Source organism: Drosophila sechellia, chromosome 2L, assembly GCF_004382195.2.
Source record: "Drosophila sechellia strain sech25 chromosome 2L, ASM438219v1, whole genome shotgun sequence".
NCBI classification, from domain to species: domain Eukaryota; kingdom Metazoa; phylum Arthropoda; class Insecta; order Diptera; family Drosophilidae; genus Drosophila; species Drosophila sechellia.
Window position 1 is genome coordinate 17,090,223 of NC_045949.1, and position 23,079 is coordinate 17,113,301.

The window sequence follows — 23,079 nt, forward strand, 5'->3', positions numbered from 1 at the left end:
GCCACTGAAAAATACCGCAAAACTTGCAGATCGCGGAGCTTTCAACGGAGTTAAGTACTCGGCCCCAAGCTCTGCTCTTCGCAGTCTTGACCTAAGCTCAGAAGAGAGACAATACGAAGAGCGCGAGATCAGCATGTGCTGAGTCACGTACGATCGAAGTTTTCCGCGCGCGACTTATAGCTTACAGATGTCCACTTCTTCCACAAATCTGAGTTTCGAGGAAAAGACCAAACATTATATATACATACATTATATACATTATATGTACATATTATATAAATGTTTTTATCTCACTGATATCGTTTTGTAGGAATGCAGGCCAGTTGTTTCCATCAAAAGCTTTTAAAATGTGTCACCTTTTCAATGTAGAGCAGATACTATATTGAAGAAATGTCTAATTATTTGAAAATGCATGACTTTTTCATAGTAGCTTGTTTATGGCATCCCAAAAGAAGCTGAAAAATATTAGTTTTAGGTGTTCTTAAGTATTGAGAATTCAACTTTAGAATTCGAATTTCAAAATAGGATCCGTTTAAGTTATCAAATATACATACATACTTGTTATTTTTTTTAACTATTTATGCAAGTGTGCGAAAAGTAAAAAATTAATAGAAAAACTAACTACCGTAATTTATCTCAGTGTATCTCACATGTGACTCATCTCCACGAGCGACTGAATCCGAAAAGCTTTTTCAGCTTTTATGAATGAAACAGCACGGAGCACTTACTATCTGTGTGTGTGGCTGCGACCCATCCACTGTTGACCCCACTCCCACCCATGAGGTTGGGGGCCTGAATCAGCGTACGATTCCTGGAAAAAGGATAATATCCTGCGCCGGCATTTGTTGTGGCATTAATTTTCACAGCGGCAGGGTCTCAATGCCGTGACTCACTTGCTTCGTGCTCAGCATTCCGGAGCAGCTTTCACTTTCCGGCTGGAGGACCTCTGACATTCAAGATGGTTTGTTCCGCGGAATTTAATAATGTTGCTGATTCACTTTCTTCGGAAATGGGGGTCAATACAGTTGATAATTGAAATGTATCATTAAACACAAAAGATAAGGATTTCTATGCTTGGGTTTTTTCTGGTAATTAAACCAATTTAATAAATATTAACGATGAACAATAAATACCATTCTTTGGAAAACGAAATATTATCAGTAGAAGTAATTTTCTAATTTCAAGACAAAACTATAAATAAGTACTAAATGTTTCATTTTTAGTTATTAAAAAACTACTGAACAAAATGTATACTTATGCTTAAAAAAAAGAACTTTCCGCCATTATGGCACGAAGGTCATGCCACCTGGTAAACATACATAAGTGCACGTGAGCTAAGCACAAATAAATAGGAATTATGTCAAATGTTAGTTAGTATTGAAATTCCACATCAATTGCCATCGCCACCCGTGGAATTGGAGTGGGAATCGCGGGACTAAGTCAACTCGCAATGCCTTGATGGCACGAACGCAGAACAACAACCCGGTTAATGGAGTCCAGACATCGATCAAACAATGGTGAATGGAGAAGCTCCCACTCCCGCAAGGCCAGCAACCAATTGCAGCGGGTTTTCCACGAAAATCACGCGATATTCGTCCAGTCCTGCGAGGTAATTTTTAATGGATCCTGCCCCCTTCTAAGCTGACACGTGCTGAGGCAGTCATTTTCCTGTACATATGTACATTTGCACCCCGTGTATACGACATTATTGATTTTTCCGGCTGTTGGACTTTCGCCTTAAACTCTTTGAACTTCCTGTGGCACGTGTCCTTGACAGCGGTGGGGCAACTAACCCGACAACGTTGTCGGTGTCCCATTCAATGTGAAGGTGAGAGCGAAGTCACTAAAATTCCTTTCAGTGTACAGCTAACCACGCCCCTGCCCCAAGGTCCTTGCTCAAGTTGTGGCAGCCAGTTCGTCTGGTATTTCAGTCAATGAGTTGCATAAGCAAATCGACGATTTTAAAAGAGCCCATCACCGATTCACAGAAGTTCGTAAAAAATAATTATTTAAAATTGGTTGTACAAAACAAGTCTACAGAATAGTCTAACAGAAATAGGTATGTAATACATACATACATACTATGTATATGTGTAAGCAAGATCTACATAATTGGAAAAAAACATATAACAAGCATATAAAACACAATATATTTTTCCTCATTAAAAATTTATTGATAAAGACGCAGTTCCAGGAAATCTGAAATACTCCATTAAAAACTCTTGTAGAGTTTTTAACTATGTAGCCTCTCTGCCTTTTTACATTTTATTAAACTCTTAATACCTACTTTCTACATTAATTGATATTTCTACATAAACAATAACCGAAGCAGAATTTCAAGTAATTATTATTAATACAAATAAGAATTAGGGTACTTAGTAAATGTGAGGCTAGTTCAAGAACAGTGTTGCATTCGACACAGTAGGGCAACCTGAAAATCCTTGAGAACAATTCGAGTGTGCGTGCAAATCGCCAGTTAACCCCTGATGTCCTTGGCCGATTCCACGTATTTGTTGCGAAATAAAAAGCAAGGAAATCTAAAGATTTAACTTTTATACACAGAGGTAGCGTTGATAAAAACTTCATTATATTTCCATCCTTTTTTCCAAGTGGCAAACTATTCAGTAGGGAATGTAAGGCCAATTTTCGTATATTTTTTTAATTTGGTATAGCAAACACGAAAGCTATACAAGAAAATTTAAGTTTTTTTTAACACTTTAATACACGGCTGAATTAATGGATAGACAAGGTGTTCATAATAGCTATGGGTCAACGGATGAGCAACGGATGGTGCTATCGACGCCACAACAGTTCACCCAGAGGAAATCCGTTACCAGCATGAAGTTATTCACCATGGTGGTGTTGCACTCGTGGCGCCAACGCCGAAAGGAGGTTCGTGAACTCAAAGAGATGGTGCAACACCTCCAGGATAGCGTTAGTATTTGTTTATGCGAATTACATATATAAGGATGTTACCCACTTTCTTCCAGTCCATGAAGACCAAAAACGAGCTGCACGTATGTGGTACTTTGGTGCGCGTGGAGGAAAAAAGGAACAGGGAACTTCAAATAAAGCTTAAGCTATCGACGATGAGCATTGACGAAGCAAGATCCTCCTGCGAATCGCTCACTAACTCGATCCGTGACCTCACAACAGAGAAAAAGCGATTGGAATCCGATTTGGAACAGCGCTCACAGGAGGTTAGTAGGATTATTTAGGATAATACTATACTTAATATCAATACTTCATCCTAATTATATTATCTATATCTTTATTATAGAAAATTGATAAAAATGTATCTTAATTTGCAGTACAATGAGCTGGAGGAAGAATCTGACAAAACCAAACGGCTGCTCTTCGACGCCTACATGGATCAATCATACCTGCAAAAGCAACTAGCCGTGGAGCAGCGTACGACGCAGAGACTGCAGACGGAAAAGAACCAGCTCACCCAGGAAGTGATACTGGCGGAGAGCAGAGATAACAAGTACCGCCAGGTGAGGGAATGGTACCAGCATATGCTGCACGAAAAGGATCAGTGCATTTCCAGCCTGGGGAGGAGATTGGCTATGGTGGAGGAGGAACTGCTTGACAAAAATGGGTATGATTGTTTATTATCGATATACATTCCCAACTATATAACGTAGCATATAAAGCCTCTCAAATTACACAGCATTATTACAAAATACAATTTGTTTGCTTTAAAGTAAACTTTAAAGCGCTTTTATCATTTATTGAATCATTTACGTCATTGAATCATTTACATATTGAATCTACGTCTGTAATCAAAAGGCAGTACCTTCTCGGCAATCCAATTTGTGAACTTCGACACCTCCGTATATGTAGCCGGAATGCTCTGCTGGCCGCACCCAATGCCCCAGTTCACTATTCCAGCCTGCTCGTAGACACCAGAGTTCTCCCCTCCGATTGAACAGAACAGGGCCGATCCTCCATCCCCGGTGCAGGCATCGCGTCCCATCTCGCCTCCGGCACAAATGATGTTCTCGGGCAGCTGATAGTTTACGCCCATCCTGGTCGACCTCAAGAGATTCTCGCATACAGTCCGGTTTACCACGGGCAACTCAACTCTTTTCAGAACGGTGGAGTATCTTTGATCCTCAAATCTCATTTTGCCCCAACCGACCACCGTGCAACGACGTCCTTCGAACGACTTATTTTGTGTAGGCAAACAGATAGTTCTAATGTGGTCACTCAGTTTGAAGGGCGAATTGAGGAAAAGTAACGCCAAGTTGTTGGCACCCAATGTGAAGCTAAATCCATCATGGATTACCACCCTTGTCACTTCGCGCAGCTCAGATGAAAATGTCTCCTGATCGGATGCCAAATCCCAATCGCCGGCCCTGACCGCAAGACCGCTTTCGACTGAAATTAACCGGTGAGCTGCTGTTAGAACGACATTTGGTTGAATCAGGGATCCGCCACCCAAGTACATTCCATTGTGGAAAAGTGCAACAACCCAGGGATACTGAGCTGGTCGTGCATGATCCGTGGTGATTCCTTCTATCATCTGCAAGCCATTTGCGTTGTTCATGCCGCAACCTGGTGAAAAAGGATCTAAGCTTCCAACATTGGTTTTTGGGTGCATACCATTGTTTGTTGGATACCCAAGGTTGTTTGTTGGACGCCCCCCGAAAGACGTTGGATTATCTCCGTTGTTTGTTGGATTCCCTTCGTTGCTTGTTGGGTTCCCTCCGTTGATTTTTTGGTTCCCTCCGTTGTTTGTTGGATGCCCAACGATGGTTGTTGGATTAGCACCGTTTGGTATTGAATTCCACGCAATCAAATCGAATTCGTTGCGATCCCTTGTGGGTTCGCGTGTAGGCGATGGTTGTACATTTATTCCGTTTACTCCAACCTTTTTATCTTCGGGGCCATTTGGTTTAATTGAAATCTCACCTGTAGGCTTTTATCCGTCATAGAAAATTTGCACGTAGTCAAGCTAACAATAAATCTCCTAGAACAATTGTATTAGCTTACCTTTCGGAGAATTGCACAACAAATTTTGTTATTGCCACATGTACCGTGGCGGTAATCAAATAATGGCTCCTCATACAAACAAAGATTCCGAGAAACGCAAGTATGTCGACAGGCATTGCCCATAAGGACACTTGCTAAGAGTAGAGTTCCGATTGCCCAACAATGCTTCATGTTTGCTTTGGAAAACTGAGTGAACGGCCGGCCGTGGGTATTATTATATTTCTTTGCTCAGCAGCTCCAAAGCTTATCAGCTGACAAAGATGAATTCGAAGTACATATGTACATACATGGTGTTCACTTCCAATAAATCCACAGAGAACGCTTAAGTCAAGAGAAATTCTTTGCAAATATTGATTACAAATTTGCAAAAAAAATATGAAATAAAAATGTGTGTTAGTGGGCGTGGCCAAAAAATAAATAATAAAATTAAAAATTTCAAAACATTTGTAAACGTTCTAAAATACACATGCATCTGGATGTCTAATTTTATTTCATCACTCAGTGCATACGGACAGATGAACGGGCATGTCCTGAATAATTATACTAGTGATGATCATTCCCAAGACCATACTTATATCTTACAGGATTTAATACGCTTTCTTCTAGTTGTTACATACCTTTTAACTAATCTATTTATCTATCTACCCTTTACCTTTTTAAGTAACGTGACTTGTATAACACTTAATAAAGTCGCATTATATCAGAACCGTTTTTCTTTCATACGTACATCCATATGTACATAAAGAGGAAATACAAAGGAATTATCATCTGAAATATGTATGTACACATTTATATATGTACATAAGTCAGACCTTTAGGATGCATGGCTTATCGCCGAGTCAAATGCCCATTTATTTTTATTTTTTAATTTGGGATATTCCGAGCCACTGTGGACTTAAAGCCTTTGTAATTTTACTATTTTTCTGAAATATTTAGAGCTATATAAATGCATTAAGAGATAACTCTATATATATGCGCATTATTCAGCTGAGGAAAGTGCGAACAAGTTATGGATATATAATAATAATAAATAATAAATAAATAATCTTTTTGATTGAAGATATTTTTGATTTTGATTAAAAAATTACTTATTTTTTATATTTATACAATAATGGATAATCAATCTTAATGAAAAATTGATGTAATAATCTTTGAGCGTTAGCCATATGATGCTATCCTTTCATCAATCCAACTTCGGAACATTGTCACATTGGTATAGAGTCCCGGGAGGGCCTTCAATCTACTCCCCATGCACCAGGCCTCGATCCCAACCTGCTCGTAGACATGTGTATTCCCCTCTCCGAGGGAGCAGAACAATGCGAAACCTTCACCGCAAATTTTCCGTTCTATTTCACCTCCGGCGCAAATCAGACTCGAATCAAGATTCCAGTTCGAATATATACTTCTAAACTGAGTCTCGCATGTCTTTCTGTCCACCACGGGTAACTCAAAGTTCGTCATAATTCCCGTAGGGCTTTGACCCTGGGAGCTCACCATTTTCCAACCGGCAAACGTGCAGAGACGTCCCACGAACGACGCTTCTGGTCTTGGCAACGCCAAAACTCCAATGCGATCGTTTAGCACGAACGGCGTTTTAACGAAAATAAGTGCCACGTTATTGATACGCCTCCATTCAATGAATCCTTCATGTCTCACAATCCTTTCCACAACGCGCTTCTCATACGAACACGTTTCATTTGGTGTGTTCATGACAAACTCGCCGGCCCTAACCTCAATTTTATATTCAATCATGTTGTGCATTATGCCGTGGGCTCCTGTTAGGATCACTTTTGGGCCAATCAGTGTTCCGCCGGTCAAGTAAGCTCCTTCGTAAAATAGGGCTACCACCCAGGGAAATAGACCAGCCGTGTTTTTTCTGTCGCCTGGCGGTGTCAGTTTAGTTGGATTTGGCTGCTCATCGTTCGCACCATCATTTGTTTGCGGAACCGATTTTTTGGGTGGCCAATAAGTAATGGGTACATCAGGTTCCGTCGGAAAAGTGTTTTGGGGCACACTTGAGACTGGTGGATGGGTTGGTATGTATTCCTCTGCTAAAGAAGGTGCCTGTGAAAAATTGAAAATGTAATATTAAACAGATTCAATTACAATTACAAATTGTTAGCATACTGCAGAATTGGATTCCACATTCGGTTCGCTCCGGCTATCATTAGTCTGCGAATAATCAAATATTAAGTCGAAGTCTGCGTACAGAGAGATTCTCATGAAAATATATATACATACATTGAGAACGTCACAACATACGAATTTTAATGGGCACTCATGATTCCATCCTCCTACTAGGCACACTAAAATAATAGCTGCTGTGGCCACGATCAATCCCATGTTTGCTCGGGATGATTCAATTGACTGAGAGATGGAGGAGGCCTTTCAATTCTTTTGTACACTTTTTTGTTAAGCCTTATCAGTTTCAAAAAAAAAAAAAAAAAAACTATGTGAAATGGAATTTCTATACCCGTTACTCGTAGAGTGCAAGGGTATATTAGATTCGTTGAAAAGTAGGAAGCGGAACTATAGGAACTATATAAAGTATATATATTCTTGATCAGGATCAATAGCCGAGTCGAACTGTCGGTATGAACGTCGAGATCTCAGGAACTATAAATGCTAGAAGGTTGAGATTCAGGATACAGATTCTGGAGATAAAAGCTCAGTGCAAGTTTGTTGACCCATGTTGCCACGCCCACTCTAACGCCCTAAAAACGCCGAAACGGTAACGCCCACACTCTGGAACAATTTTAAATTAAATTAAATTAATTTAAATTTTTGTTCACAGGGTATCTGATAGTCGGGGAACTCAACTATAGCATTCTCTCTTGTTTTATTTTCGTTTTGTTTAAATAATATGATTGCGTGAAATCTGACATTGTATACTGGCTAATCTAATTCGTATTCACTTTCCTACTTAAGGCAATCTAGAGAATTGCAACAATTGCGTGAGAGTGCTCAACAAATGTCGAACGAAATCTCGGAGCTGCGCCAGGAGATCAACCGAAATCGCAACGGTGTCTTCGGTGATTCCTGTAGTCGTCTCGGAATTGGACGCCTCCAAGACCATGTGTTTGCGCCTTTTCAAGGAAACCATATCTGGATCAAACTTCGACGCTATTCCTTTAACGCGATATATTTGTTTGCTTTGTATCTGCTGCCTGGAATGCCTCTCAAATATCGTCAAAACTAAACCTAATTAAATAATCTTTCCATAAAAATATTTTCAGTTACCAAATTAATGGAATCCCGCAGTCGTATTATGTCCTATGGTTTGGTTTGCCTATGCTAACTTGCAAATGACTATTGTTAACTTGCTTAACTTTTTTTCAGTGTAATAATAAGGTAGGTTGTAGTGTTTGACCAATTGGATCTTAAAGGTTCTACCTAAAGGAAATCAGCTAGAATTTTACAAATCATAAATTAAGAACTCTATAACTCTATAGTCGAGGGCCACGACTGAAAGATACCTTTTACTTACCTAATGGAAGTGCGAGTGCTATAACAAACAGAAATTTAATACGTTATCAATGCTTTTTTGTTAGGTTTCCTAAAATTTGGCTTAAGCTATTTTTGGAACGTCGATTAATATTGATAGGCTATAAAAAAAAACAGGTATATACTCTTATTGTTAAATAAAATAGTTGGTGGCTTAAAAGCACACCTACTTCTATACATATACATAAGAGAACGGCAGTCGACGTAGTGACGAAGCGCACCAGGATTGAGCGAAGGCGACTACAAACACGAAAAATTGAAAATCTGCTTTGATGGTCCAATCATACGAATCGAAACATATACATATAGATTTATATAATTTATAAAATTATATAATCGACCAGCCTTTTGTTATAAAATGACCGGATGAAATTATAAATATGATAAAAAGTACCGAATGAGTAAATTATAGTTTCTAGAATTCTTCAAAAAAGTGGATATCAGAACTTTTGTATTCACTTTGGACTTCATTCTTTTCTAAGAGTTTTTGTTTGATTTTATATATAATGCGGATTAAAGTTTCTAAAAATAACATTAAAACAATCTAAAGCTCATATTTGCTAGTTTGTTTATTTTCACATATTTTGCAATGAGTATTTTGTATAATTTATATTTATTTCTGGGCTATCCCTTGCACACTCGGTTGCATTTTTCATATGTCCACTGTTACCACATGCAAAGTTATTGCAGTTTGCCGGCATTTTATCATAAAACTTACATTAAATATCCCTCAAATCTTAAATTCAATTGCTTCACTATTACATTCCTTCGTAATCCATCGTTCGGGAAATAGAAAACTATTTGCTTTGCTTTCACTTTACTTCGTTTCTGGCTATCCATAATCTCTAATTGAAGTACTCTAGTCTCAAGTTAATTTTATGATTTATGTAGTACGCATATTGGCTATCAATACTTTGGCTTGTTGGATCGATGTATGAGTTGAATGTGATCTCGGACTTTTGCTTGGACACGAAACTGAAAGTGAGTTGTTTCATTCGTTCGTTATTGGTTCAGTGAGTTGCGTAAATAGACTTTGTATTTTTTTATTTGTTCGCATAAAGGGACGGTAAAAATTACAATAAAATCATTTGAAATATGTATGCAACTTGTTTTGTTCGCTTGCTTCTCATTCGAAATATCTACTGACTTCAATGTGTATATAAATATATTTACAATTAATTAGAGGGCATCTCCTCGCTGTCCTGGCACGTTGCATAATTTGTATAGGCAACTCCAAAGAGTTAATATGTGAATGCATGAATGGACGTTGTGTGTATCAGTATGTGTGTCTGTGTTTATTTAAATATAAATTCAATTTAATGGCTCGGTAATTTACACAATATGCGATCTTGTATATATAAATTTCATGTAGAATAATATTGATCTTTTCCGATTGACAACGAAAACATCAAGAACCCAAAAAGAAGCAACCAGGTTTTTTGGGTGGATTAATTTCAAAACTACTACAGAAAGTGCTCTGGCTGATATCTCTACCTTTTATGTTCAATTAGCTACTATAATAATATCCTTTAAACTTTAACGCTATTCTTGCTATTCTTATGTTGGTTAAGCTGCTGGTAATCACCATAGTTATTTATTTCTGGTTTAAACATAGCATCAATTCAACGCTGTTCGAATTAAGCAAAAATAATTGTTTTTCATCGGGTTAAATGTAATGTAATGTTAAATGTAAGTGTAAAAAATTAACGGTAATCCGCACTTAAATTATAAAAATAAAAAGAAACTAATGTATTTTCTTGCTTAGTTTTGTTGTGGTGCAATTTATTAATTGTATTAAATAATAATGCACAAATCATAAGTTATGTTTGCAATTAATGCTACATAAGCCACAAAAACTCAGTTTTTCTCAATTGCAAATTATAATTAATTACCTACAATTTCTTCATTTCATGGCGACCAAATGCCGCTCAATAAATACAAAAATCTTCATCTGTCTGAATCGTCTTTGAGACGTAGCCTGGTGCTACTTTAGGTTCAATGGCTGCAAGCCATGCGGGTAATATACATTACGTACATCTTTGTTGGCCAATTAGCTTAAACTGGACCATGGAAATATACTTTTAGTTATCGGGTTGGCCAATTAATGCATGTTTCAGTTGCCAATATGAATACCTTCTCTTCAACATCAATTTGTGTATCTTATTAGTTTGTCAATTTATTCGCTTGCGCACAGCGTTGTTAACAAAAATCAAAAAATCATCGCGACAGTTAACAAAATTCAGATCAAACCAATCAGCCGTCTTTAGGACAAGTACGCCATTGGTGTATAGAAAAATACAATGCGTTACGTTATTGTTTAATCTTCCTTAAAGTTTTCCTTTTTTTGTTTTTAATTAAATTAAATGGACGTTTAAGTAACTAACCGTTAATAACCGTTTGTTGCTCCCTTGCCTAACACAAGACTTTCATCTAACTAAACTTTCAATAAATACAAGTACAATACAAACAAACATAGTTATAGTAGTTGGATAGAGCTGGGATATAGCTTCGTTCTCGAATACGTTCGCAGTATATCATGTGATTTTGGGAATCTCTCATTTCCGCAGGAACTCCAACGACTTTACAACTTAAGCAAAGTATAAACCAAAGCTAGAAGTTTACGCTGCACGCTTATCTTATGTTAGAATGGATTGGCGTTACTGCTTGCTGGATTCCTGCTCGAAGGCCTCGTGCTGAAGGAGGACTTGCCGCTCGTGCCACGCTGGGCAGGCATCGGCCGACGGACGTGACGCATTTCGCTGTTGGAAGTGAATACAGGATATTTGTTAGTTGTTAAGTGGAAACATACATTTAATAATTTAAGCAGGATCAAATTTAAATATTAATCAGCGCACAACGGTTTCTCATGGGGTTAGGCGGATTCCAGCAGCAGGTTAGCAGGCGGGCGTGCATGCAACAAAATTTCTGCCACTAGCAGGGGCTTACCAATTGCTGGATTCTTAAGGAAGTTTCAGGGGAAAACAAGGATATTGGGAACCCTAATCAATAAAAGGATGTATGTGTTTTTGCTTGTGACTGCGAGTGTTGATGCAGCTGACGTTTAACGACCCAAGTGCACCCACCGGTCCATTTCCATCTCCTCGAGTCGCTGAGTGAGTGCCAGCTTCTGCTGGACAGCCAGGCGCAACAGCTGATTTAGAGTCTTTTTCTCCTCCTCTGCTGCCTCCAATTGGCGGTTGAGATCGTCCACCTGGGTCACATACTCCTCGCATCGAGCGGCGAACATGGCACGCAGGCCTACAAAAATTGGGGATCATTGTAAGTATACTCGTATATAAATCATTTCGCATAGAAGACAGTAGTGTCCAAACAGTCTTTCAGATACTTACTTGAGAATGTGGCTGCATCCTCCTTAAGAAGCCTGAGCTCATTACGTAACTTGGACATGGTGTCGCTGACAATGATCTTCTCGTTCTCGTACTTGGACTTGAGATTGGTCAGTGCCACCTCAGCGGTTTGCTTGTTTGACTTGAGCACGTTGCGCAGAGTTCCAATCTGTTCGCGCTTCACGGACAGCAGGCTCTTCAACTTGACTATCTGCTCCTGCAGTTCCTCCATCTCCTCTGTGTTAACCTTCTCCAGAGCTAAAATATATCGAATTTAATAAACATTTCGGTGGCCTCAAAGCAAGCACTTACCATCGCCACCCTCGGAGCGGATTTTGTGTTTATTCAAATCAATGGTATGCTCAACAGCCGTCTTCAGATACTTGATCTGATCACTGACTGTATCCACGTACTTCTTAATTTCCACGGAATCCGCCAAGCCTTGCAGATCCTCGACGATCTGGGGCTTGGCAATAAAGACATCCGATTTGAATTGTGACTGGATGGCAGTCAAAGAATCGTTTTCAAAGCTGAAATGGTTCAACAATAAGTAATATTAAAAGTTACAAAGATTTTATATCCATTTCACTTGCCTCATGTCATCGGTCTTATGATCGAGCAGAACACGCGTTGGTGTCTCTCCGTTGACTGTGCAAACTAGGTGATACAGCTGCGCCAAATCATCGCTTAAGGCCACCAAAGTACTGCGAGCTGAGCCCAGACTTTGGCCAGCGTTTTGCGAGATGTGCGTCAGAGTTTGAACATCGCTCTGCAGGTCCAGTGACTTTTGCTCCGTAGCAAGAAGCTTGTTCTTAAGGTTGGTCACCTCGTTGCGCAGCGTAGTGGTGGCGTCCGTGTAGTTGAGTCCCTTCTGAAGTTCAGCAATGTCAGTCTTAAGGCCATCGATCTCCTTGGCGGAGAGCGTAAACCAGTTGGCGTACTGCGAGATTAACGCCCGCAGCTGCTGCTCCAGTTCATCCTTCTTCTGGTCACCTTCCTTGCCCTGCTCTTTCACATCGATCTGCTTCTTTAGCTGGACTAGAGCATCGACATGGGCCGCAAGAAGAGCCAGACGAGACATAAAGTTCTGCAGCTCGTTTTGTGACTTGTCCAGACTCGTCTGCGCTTCCCTTAAATTCGCCGTCAGATGAGTCTTCTCGCTTTCCATGCTTTCCAACTGCTTCTCCAGTTTCTTTAGTTCGTTCAGATGAATCTCCGAAAAGAGATCACATTTGGTGCCGTCAGGAGACTTAAGTTCGGTGCTCAGGTCAGCCTCCAGACGCTTTAAAGCCAGATTTTCCTCCTCACCGTCCGAGTTGTTGCTGGCGTTGTCTTCCATGTTGCTGCGTATGCTGTAGGCGAGGTTGCTGATGTGGTACATAGACTCACGGTTCAAGTGGCCATCCAGCTCCTTCTTCAATGCATATTTCGCCTCACGTTCACCCTATAACACAATCAAATTGAATATTTTAAAGACATTTTTACAAGGTGAAATATATTATTTATCTATTTATATGGAAGTATATTTACCTGCAAGGCCTCTAGCGCTTCCTCCATTTGCTTCTCGGCAATCTTCTTAAGATTTGCGAGCTCGTCGACCTGTTGATTCAACAGCTCAACTTCTTCAGTGAGACGACGGATCTCGTGTTTGGCACCTTCAAACTCCACCTGGAAAGTGTAGGCAAATTGTCATAGGTAAAGTAACTTTGAACCAACTGTTGTATTCAGACTGTACCTGTGAGCTGCGCAGGCTGGATACCTGCTTTTGCAGCGATATGTTCTCCTCCTCCAGCTCCGAGTATTCGCTAAGCATACGCGTCTCCCGGAACTTAAGGTCCTTCAGCTCGGACTTGAGGCGCAGGCGATCCGCCTCGCTGTCGCTCTTGTCCCGCCCAAAATCCGAGTTCTCCTGAAGCATCCTATCGCGCTCGTTGCGAACCCTTTCCAACTCATGGCGCAGTTGCTTAAGCTCGTTCTCCAGATCAAAGATTTGGAGGTTGAGCGATGTCTCCCTAGCTGCGGATTCGTTCAGCAGAGCGTCCTCCTGCTCGATGCCCGTCTTGTTGGTCACTTTCTGTGAGGTTTGAAACTTGGTCAGCGCCTGGAAAAATCACAAAAAAAAGAAGGGGGTCTATTTGAGTAACTGTGCGGAAAGCAAAGTAATCATAAAAGTTTCCTGCCTGCCCACCGAATGCCGGCAATTTTATTGCAGTCATTTGCATGTCCCACAACACAAGGGTAGAAATTTGGGGGCGTTGGCCACTGGGGAAGCGCACCAGTCCGCCTGCTCTGCATTTCACTACGTTTTTTTTTTCTTTTTATTAAATTCCCTATCTGAGATGCTCTTGCAAAAGGTATGACCGAGCTGAAAAGAAACTCCTAAATAATTTAATATAAATTAATTTCTTTTTAAATTATGGAATAATTATTTTCATATTCATATTTCGTTATTTATTCTTCCTTAGTAGTCCAGATGCGCCACTGAGAATAGGAGATGCCTTAGTCTGCAATTATTGGATTTTGTTAATTGCGACTGTCTCGCTGTTGGTCGTGTTATAACCGCCCAGGAGCACATAAAGGCTAACGGCGACCAGGGACACACCCAGGATTAAGAGCCAGCGAAGGTAAACACGAATACAGAATGTTTATGGGGCCGTCGGACCAAGCCCTTAACTGGGCGCTGGAGACCCTGTCCATATGGACAGTCGGGCGTGGTGAAGTGGTTCGTGGGTGTATATAATCCTGTGGCGGCTTTAATTGAAATCTCAACCCCTAACGATGCCGCCGCTCGTCCGGATTTTATTTTGAATGGCGTCCATTTGGAGTACGTGCTTCGCAAGTTCCAACATCATCATCATCATCGTCATCAAAACTGTGCCCAAACGAAAGTCTCAAGTGGCACGAGTGGAATGACCACGATTCACGGATTTCGCCAAAAGGAAACTGCATCAAGTCCAAGTCCTGGGAAAAACTTTCTTTTGGCGTAACTCTCTAAATGCCGTGTAATTAGCAGGCGGCAAACAAATGAGTCTCAGTTTCCACGCCGCATCCTTAACCCCTTGATAAGCTACCGAGTTCCCATCTCCTCTTCTCATCCCCCACCATTCCCTTCCACTACCCCTTCACTCTGTTCGGTTCTAGCCATATAATTATCGTTGTGCGACGTCAGTCGCCGTTCTTGTTGTTTTTGCAATCTCAATTTGACAATCACACACCCACAAAGTAAACCCAAAAACCCCGCATTCAACCCACTTTGAGCCAAGTGCATTTCGTTAATTAGTGTAATCCGACGAAGAAGAGTGCTGGGGGGGATTGGGAAGCGGATGGGCTGTACTACCAGAGAAAGCAAACAAAAGGCCAAGGCGGGTCCAAAGCCTCGAATGGAATTTCAGCTGCCTAAAGCTGTCACACATTCATGCAACTAAATTGCAAAGGCGCCTCTTAAATTAGAAAGAGACGGGCAAGAAGGGCTAGAGGGAGACGGGAGAAGAGATGCAGTGCAGCGTGTGATAATTTTGAAACAAAGGTTCTACACTAGAGGCGGCTTATCCCAGATCTCTTATCTAAACTATTATGTTTTAGTCCGACTTGGTGGTCTAATTTTGCTATGGATTAATTTTCAAGCAAATGGACCTCTCTGGGATTAGACACGCAAATTAAATTAAATTATATACATACATTATTATATACATCATACATACAATATCGACAGTTATTGTATAGTTTCGCAACAATTTATGTAATCAATTAATTCTCTACCGTTAAGTTTAGTCATCAAATTTAATGATTGTCCGCGAAGGACAGTTTTAAATTAATATATCCAAAAAAAAAAAAAAAAAATTGTTCATATTTTACTTTTTTAATTTACATATTTTTTTACTTATACATATCTGTTCACTATATTTAAAAGATATTGCCAACGATTAAGTTGATATATAGTTCTGCCAAATTTCTTACAGTGTCATAGTTTACCAAGTGACGCCATCTATCGGGCACGGGCCGCAAACAAATGACGGCATAAACTTTATGCAAATTAGAAAAGATTTTTAATTAACTTGCGTAAATATTAACACAGTTCACAGAGGCCAGACAAGAGCAGAGCAACCGCAGGCCACTTGGCATAGGCCAGACACCGGGTCTGCTCCTCCTGCCCTTCGCCTCTTCTCTCAGTCATCCACCCACCTGAGCACCCAACCCCACTTTGTATCTGGTGGATTGCTGCACAGTGGGGCTTTGGTAGCGATTAGAATGAAAGAGGAGTGTCCGTTCAAATAGCCTGCGTACACACAAAACACTCTTCAGAATGTTAAAAAAGGAAAAATCAAGAATTTTTGAATAAATCCTAACTATTTATTTAAAAACATATAACCTTGTATCAACAGATTACATAAACATCCAAAGCATATACCAACAATTAGCACGGATACGTTTTTTCCAGTGCATGTGCGGATACAGATGGCCACCTCGCAGCAGCAAAAGCAGCTGTTGCCATCAGTTCTCCGGATGACTGCAATGAAACTCCTCCTGGTCGGGACCACTAAAAATAGAGCAGATTGCCCACATTATGGCGCCGATGAGCTGAATTTTGGAGCTCAATGTGTGTGCTGCTGTGTGTTGTGAGTGAGAGCACTTAGGTGGCAGGACCACAGTACAAACAACAACAGCATCAACGTCGTCGAGGGGCGAGACTTTAACAATTTCCTTCTGGTCACAAATGTGGGTGGCTCGCTCTGGATTCCCGCTGTTCACTCCCCAATGCTGATAAAGTATGCCATGAATGACTGAACAGATTGTGTGGAGCGGGGGCGAGATGGAAGGCGACACCACGCCCAGTTCGTTAAATGGCAGCTTCACTCTCATGGAACGCAGGCGAATTTAAATGCGAAACAGCCTGCAAATGCAGTAATAATCGAGTTGCACAGCGGACAAAAGCTGGATTAACCTTTTAGAATTTTGGTTAAATCAAATCAACAATATGGTTCTTTGAATTTCTAAGTATCAATGATAGTGAATATTAATTTAAATATGCAAAAGCCTTCGCTGCATAAATATTTATTTAAACTAACAATCTACTGTGACCTATTTTTTCGCAGTGCACCCCTTTTTGTAGGCTGTGCGCAATTTTAAACACAACGCACATGCAAACAATGAGAGCCAAAATAAATAGAGAATGGGAAATAGAAAATGGAAAATGTGAGAACGTCGCATTTGTGGCCATCATGTCAATGCACGAGCTTGACACTCGGTCTGAATTTGAAATGTCGCCTAAATCGACAAAGAAACGGCGGCCAGGAAAACGACGAAAACTGCAGGCGGAAAATGGGAAAACCTGTGTGCGTGCAAATGCTGATGCTGCGGAAATTTTGCAGCCAAGGGGACGACTCAAATTACGCTCTTAACGAAATGGAAATGCCCGAATATGCCGGTTTCAAGGGGTAAAAACAAAGAAAGCTGCACAGAATACCCTTTTGAATTTCGCACTAACAAGATGCAAAAAAATCTAGTTAAAAGCAATCGCACCCGCGAGTGTGCTAACAATGAAACTAAATTTCGAAACGAGGTTTTTTAAATCGTTGTTAAGAAGGTGGTATAGAAATTTAAAGTTCAAATTCCAAGTTCCACAAATCGTGTGTTTATATCGCAGTCACATGATAATTACTTGATTATATCCTTTTGTAATTAGCAAAGAACCCATTAATACAAAAAGCTGAATATTAAAATCGATAAATATATTAATATATTGTATCGATATAAATCGATATAAAAAGTATTCAAAAAATATGATAAAGGATAGACTTGTGGGAATATCTTGAGATTTTAAGCAAAAATAAGAAACATTGGGAAGTAACCGGCTCAAATATTCCACAAAAAGTAGACTGACTACATAATATCGTGCTTCAAACAGCATCAGGAAATGCGAAATGGACGCAGCGGGCCATGGGAAATCCTTGAAAGCGCGGAACTATAAAAAGGCATAATAACCATTTGCTCCTGCTGCGAGTATCTGTGCCTGTGTCCTTGCACAATATACAGTTTACATATATCCTGGGCAAATATCTCAAGCGCATTTAAGAGCCAATAGTCAGTGCAGAGCTTTCCACGACGTGTTGATGGCGGCGGTTCATCCTTTTTGCGAGCTCATTGCATCTGGCAGTGCTCCAATTCCCCGGAGAGCCTTTGGCTGGGGCCAAAAAGTTTACGCAAATAAATTGCAGCGTCATTATGCAGCAGGACGAGAAGACTGAGCTGGAAAACTGCAATTGTCACAACAGTTTTACCCTTGCATCCGTGCCCAGATTTTCGCTCATCATCATCATCATCATCATCGTCGTCGTCAGAAAAGTACAAGTCTGTGTGTGCATTTACATTTTCATTGCTGGCAATTCATTGGGGAAAATCGGAGGAGGAGCAGGAGGAGTAGCCATTGCGGAAAAGCGGGCGGAGATGGCCTCAGTTGGCGGGAAATACAACACTTTTTTCCCCATTCATTTCCCTTCAGCCGGGCCAGACGACAACGACGGAAACATGTTTTGTCAGTGCTCAAGCGGCGCATTTAACCCTTGCCAGCCCCTCTTAACCCATCCACGCTGTTGCAGTTGCTCCTGTCCGAGAGTTGCCGCTCCTCCTCCTCCTCCGCCGCCGACTGCCAGTTTGATTGCCATAGAATTGCAATTTGCGCCAAAAGAACAGAGCATCAGTGTCAAATCATTGTACATACTTTCCTTTTTTTTCTGCTCATTCCCACTCCGTTTCCTCTGGGCGCTGGCTTTCATGTTGTTGCTGCTATTCTAATTGTTCTTGTCTAGCTTGGATTTGGAAATGATAAAGGACATTTGGCAGGACTCAGAAGAGCGTAAATTAGGAAGGCATTTGGGCAAAGTGTTGGACTATTTAGATTACTCCTTTGATTATCATGATGCAAAAAGTAAACGTTTGCCTGCTATTTACTGCCGTTTCCAACTGATTAAATTAATAATATTCTTTCGAAAGAATTCATACATTTTTAAGAGCATTCAGCAAACTTTAACAAATTTGGTCCAAAACTCGGTTCAGCCGCAAAAATCTGAACAAATAATGCCATTAATTATTAAATTTGTGTTAACAAACTTTTTGGGGCGGAAAGTAGCCAAGTCAGGCCAGCTGCAGCAGAATGCCAAACTACGCTGCGCTCTGGAATGTGACCAACGGACGACGGGATGTCCTTGGCGGTGGCGCCATGTGAGCCATGATATATGGCCACCACCCGCACCCAAAAAACCACTCGCATGTGCCCACAAAACAGGACACATCGTCCATATTACGTGGCGTACATGTGTTGTTTCCACTGCGTCGTTCGTCGCTCGTTTTATGGCCCTTGTTTCGGAGCCTTTTAATTGCCGCAGTTACAATCGCCCGAACAACAACGTGTTTTCCCGCCCCATCCACATCCACATCCACATCTCCATCCGCATGGCATTGTGGCACTAACTCTCTGATTCAGCTAACTGAATAAATTGCCAAATGCGGCTGACAGTTTCGACCGCCCGAAGACCAAAAAACTGGGTAAATATTTGTATTGCGGTCCTGCAATTGCAATTGCCAATTTGCAGTCACAGTGATGGCACCAAAATTAGCATTTCCTTAATTGGACTTATCAGCAGATTGCAATAATTACACTTTTCGGATGTGAAAATCAAGGATACGCCATACAAATATATGATATATTATTCTACATAACACATACATCCTTGAATTTAAAAGTAATAATAAAAGTAAAGAAGATGGCTGATCGATTACCTTTTAAGAGATATCTCCTATATCTCATTTGATAAGCCCTGTTCCTAACCATATCTTAAGATTCCATCTTCCTGGCTACCTTTGCCAGCATTTTTGCAATTAACCCTCTAATGCTCACTTCAGTTTAATCGAAATTCTATTGCATTAAAACGCAGTCGATGGGAAAATTATTCGCGCCTGAAGCTCTTTGGAAAATACCCAGTTAATTTCAGTAAGCTAATTTCCAAGACCCAAGACGGAAACTTGGCCCTCCTCCGCTGCCGTCTGTCCGCTGATTTATGTCACTTTATGCTGGGGTCGCCCACGGCAGATATCTTGATTGCAAGTGGAAATATGTCCCCCGTTCTCCACATAGCTTCCTTTAAACCTCATTCCCCTCCACCACCACCCCTTTTTACACTTTTTGTGGGGACGCAGAAAATGCCCGCAGTGACGTGGTCGTCGACGTTGCGAATATTTTTCATAATTTTTAAGCATCCATTATAAATGTGTGTGTGTGTGTGTGTGTGTGTGTGTGTGGGTGGAGGGTTCTTTTGGCCTCGCACTCATTTTTTGTTTGTGTTCTCGTAAAAGTTCAGTTGAGTTCAAATCCAACAAGCTGGAAACTATCAAGCTGCGTACAAGTGCACCGCCACCTGTCCAACAATTAATTGGCAGGCTTTTTGTTCGGAGCGCATAAAAATGCATGCGCATATACGTGTTACGCACATACATATGCCCATAAGTAGAAAGGTGTTACCACCTGCATTGTGTGTGTGTGTGTGCAGGTGTTAACGCCCCCGTTTTTTAATTCCAACTAACTTTTAGCCACATGGTTTAAGGAACTTTAATTGCACTGCTTGCTAATTGAGGAAACTAAATGAATATGAACTTTATGTTTATTAAAAAAACATCTATAAATAACAGATGATTTTGTTAAATGGCGTAATACCGTAAACATGTGTATAATTGTTCTGATCTTTATTTAAGCAGTTGCATTTACTGTATGCTTTCATTAAACAGATTTCAATCCCCAGTTTTATTTACCCTTCTCGAACGAAATCGGCCTAAACCAACTTTTTCTTTTGGCAACAAGCAAAACAAAGCAACAAGAAGCTTGTTGGGACAACAGTCGGCAAAAGCCAAAGCACGAAATGATAATAGACGGCTGAATGAATATGGACTACTTCGCTTCCCCCATTTTCAACCGAGGAAAGGACACAACTTTTCCCTGCCGTCTGGTAATGCAGTTCAGAGCCCGACAATCCACGGCCTGCGGAAATTCCAGAGGAAATGCCAGGCGATGGCGAGGACTAATTGGAAAGGAAGGGTGGTGGTTAAAAGAAAAGGAGGAGTTGGATGTGGAAGTGGAGGTAGTGGGCACTAAATAAAGGTGCAAAATGAAATGGCAAGAGTAGATTGGCCGTGCCGCAATTGGCCAAGTAAAAGCTGAGGTGATTTTTGGTCCAAAACAATGGTTAGCTTATACGAGATCAGTGGAGGCAAGAGAAAGATTAAAAAACAAATAAAACAGAACTTTGAAAGCATAAATAATTCTGCCACCTAAATGCATTTTAAATGTTTTCAAACAAAGCTATAAACTATAGATACCTGTTACCAATCGCTAGTTGGCTAGTGCTCATGGCAACGCATGGCATTTTTGGCCTTTATACGAATGGACAGAAGGACACGACCGACGGACTTTTATGCCCATCTCCACTTTGCTAGCGATTATGATCTAAAAGATCGTAAAGACTTCCTTCCAGCTGTTAAGTTGTGTTTATAGTTTTCAAATTAATTCATTATTTTGCTTAGCGGACTGAATAGTATCTTCAATCGACCTAAGGGAACCCCACTGTATGTGAAGGTATACAAAACAGCACGTGACCATCTGGCCAAGCCAGTTTCCGATTTCATGATCAGAGAGCGAATCCCAATTATTTCTGCTAGACCAGACAATGGGCTTTGCAGAGCGATAGACTCGCCGAAAGAGAGTCGAACTGGCCAACAGGTGAGCGAGTTACTTTGCCAGCAAGACAAATTGATGGCCGTTCTGGAAAGGTTTTCTCTGCCTATGTAGGTGTGTGTGCCCGAAGGTGTGTGAGTGGGCCAGCTGGGCGATAAGCGGCGACTGCTTGGAAACAGATCAGAAAACCTAGCAACAGCGGAGCCAAATTGGCGGGTTACAATATAACCCATTGAAGCATTTAAAAACTGCGACGAATTGTAGGCGAACTCACCTCCTGTGTGATGTCCAGCTCGTGGCGCGTGTTGTCGTAGAGCGTCTCCAGTTCCTCGCACTTCTGCTGCAGGGCGGACTTCTCCTCCAGCAGGGACAGTCCGTATTGGGCGGACTGGGCGCTGGCGGAGGACACCTGGTCCAGTTCGCGCGTGAGGCGCTCCACCTCCATTTGCAGATCCTGCACAGATTGGCCCGCCGATGGGCCGTTGTCCGTGTTGCTGCCGCTGGACATGATGATGGATGGATGGTGTCCTTAGTGGTCGGGGAAGGGGGTGGGGGTGGTGGTGTTGTAGGTGTAGGTGGACGGTACAGCTGCCCGTGGGCGTGGCAGGTGAATCTCCTCGTTGTTGCTGTTGTTGCTTCTATCCTGGGCGGAATCTTTTCGATACAATTTTATGTTTTGGAGGGAAATCGATAGAAGTCGATTTGTTTATGCCGCACTGTTGTGTTGTACTTCAGTGCTTTTTCTTATTTATTATTTTTATCGAAACCCCACACTCACACAACTCCACTCGCGGTGTGCTTTGTGTGAATGCGAACGTGTGTGTGTGTGCGGAATGATATCGCTGCGGGTTTTCTCCTCTCTTCTCTCACCGCGCTAAATTAGTAAATTAAACAGCGCTTAATGACCAATTAACCGTGGGCTTTTAACGGCAAATAATTCTGCACTATATTTATATGCGTATGTAAGTCACACACACACACCAGCGCACTGCCGCACGCACACATAGGCGCGTATAAAACAGTTGGCAGCAGAAACTGAAAACGCAGCGCAGGAAGTTGTTTCAATTAACTCGAAAAGAAACAGCCGAAATGACATCACACAATTTCCCCTTTCCTTTCGTTCGCTGGCGAAGTGGGAGTTTTTCCCATTTTCCCTGCGCTTTCCCCGTTCGCACGCCTGCTCTTCGCGTATTCTCGTTATCCGTTGCACAATTGCGGCGTAGACGGCTATATGCGGTATATATCAGGCCCAATCGCTGCGCTCGTCGATGGAGGCGAAATTTTCAAGCAAGTGCAAAAACAAAATTTTGTCCGCAATCACGTCGATTCTTGGCAATGTTTGTGACGGAATTTCAGTGCGACCGCAGGCGAAACTTTCGATAATGCGGAGAGGTGTGGAGAAAAGCGTTAGGAATGCGCTTAGCTTGGACCCAAACCTCGCGCTGGAAATAATAAGCGTGTTTCCACTACCAAGGGCATGATTTTATTTTATATAAAATATGAATATAA

At 41.2% G+C, this 23,079-nt stretch overlaps 4 protein-coding genes across 9 annotated transcripts; 1 reads left to right on the plus strand and 3 right to left on the minus strand.

Annotated features, from left to right (window-relative positions):
• The first annotated feature begins 35 nt into the window (after nt 1-35).
• On the plus strand, nt 36-15,100 carry LOC6614483 (major antigen). Of its 4 annotated transcripts, none has more exons than XM_032727377.1 (5): nt 36-1,609; nt 2,763-2,934; nt 2,991-3,200; nt 3,312-3,601; nt 14,315-15,100. In XM_032727377.1, the coding sequence occupies exons 1-5, from the start codon at nt 1,515-1,517 to the stop codon at nt 14,406-14,408; spliced, it is 861 nt and encodes a 286-aa protein (XP_032583268.1). In that variant the 5' UTR covers nt 36-1,514; the 3' UTR covers nt 14,409-15,100. The 4 variants fall into 4 exon arrangements, with proteins under 4 accessions (XP_032583268.1, XP_032583266.1, XP_032583267.1 ...); XM_032727375.1 differs by lacking the exon at nt 14,315-15,100 and adding an exon at nt 7,927-10,458 and having other exon boundaries at nt 1,214-1,609; XM_032727376.1 differs by lacking the exons at nt 36-1,609; nt 14,315-15,100 and adding exons at nt 1,629-2,059; nt 7,927-10,458 and having other exon boundaries at nt 2,745-2,934.
• Nucleotides 3,679-5,184, minus strand: LOC116803563 (phenoloxidase-activating factor 2). 2 transcript variants are annotated; one of them, XM_032727373.1, is made up of 3 exons: nt 4,999-5,184; nt 4,609-4,924; nt 3,679-4,560 (listed from the first exon to the last, which is right to left on the minus strand). In XM_032727373.1, exons 1-3 carry the CDS (start codon nt 5,167-5,169, stop codon nt 3,761-3,763), a joined length of 1,287 nt encoding a protein of 428 aa, XP_032583264.1. In that variant the 5' UTR covers nt 5,170-5,184; the 3' UTR covers nt 3,679-3,760. The 2 variants fall into 2 exon arrangements, with proteins under 2 accessions (XP_032583264.1, XP_032583263.1); XM_032727372.1 differs by having other exon boundaries at nt 3,679-4,924.
• Nucleotides 6,062-7,367, minus strand: LOC116803564 (phenoloxidase-activating factor 2). Its single transcript, XM_032727374.1, has 3 exons — nt 7,240-7,367; nt 7,126-7,170; nt 6,062-7,062 (listed from the first exon to the last, which is right to left on the minus strand). Exons 1-3 carry the CDS (start codon nt 7,339-7,341, stop codon nt 6,157-6,159), a joined length of 1,053 nt encoding a protein of 350 aa, XP_032583265.1. The 5' UTR covers nt 7,342-7,367; the 3' UTR covers nt 6,062-6,156.
• Nucleotides 9,526-22,927, minus strand: LOC6614485 (protein bicaudal D). Of its 2 annotated transcripts, none has more exons than XM_002038882.2 (8): nt 21,845-22,927; nt 13,585-13,950; nt 13,380-13,517; nt 12,443-13,293; nt 12,162-12,379; nt 11,853-12,107; nt 11,586-11,760; nt 9,526-11,261 (listed from the first exon to the last, which is right to left on the minus strand). In XM_002038882.2, the coding sequence occupies exons 1-8, from the start codon at nt 22,076-22,078 to the stop codon at nt 11,144-11,146; spliced, it is 2,355 nt and encodes a 784-aa protein (XP_002038918.2). In that variant the 5' UTR covers nt 22,079-22,927; the 3' UTR covers nt 9,526-11,143. The 2 variants fall into 2 exon arrangements, 1 of the variants encoding a protein (XP_002038918.2); XR_004363656.1 differs by having other exon boundaries at nt 11,169-11,261; nt 11,449-11,760.
• Between the last annotated feature and the right edge of the window lie 152 nt (nt 22,928-23,079).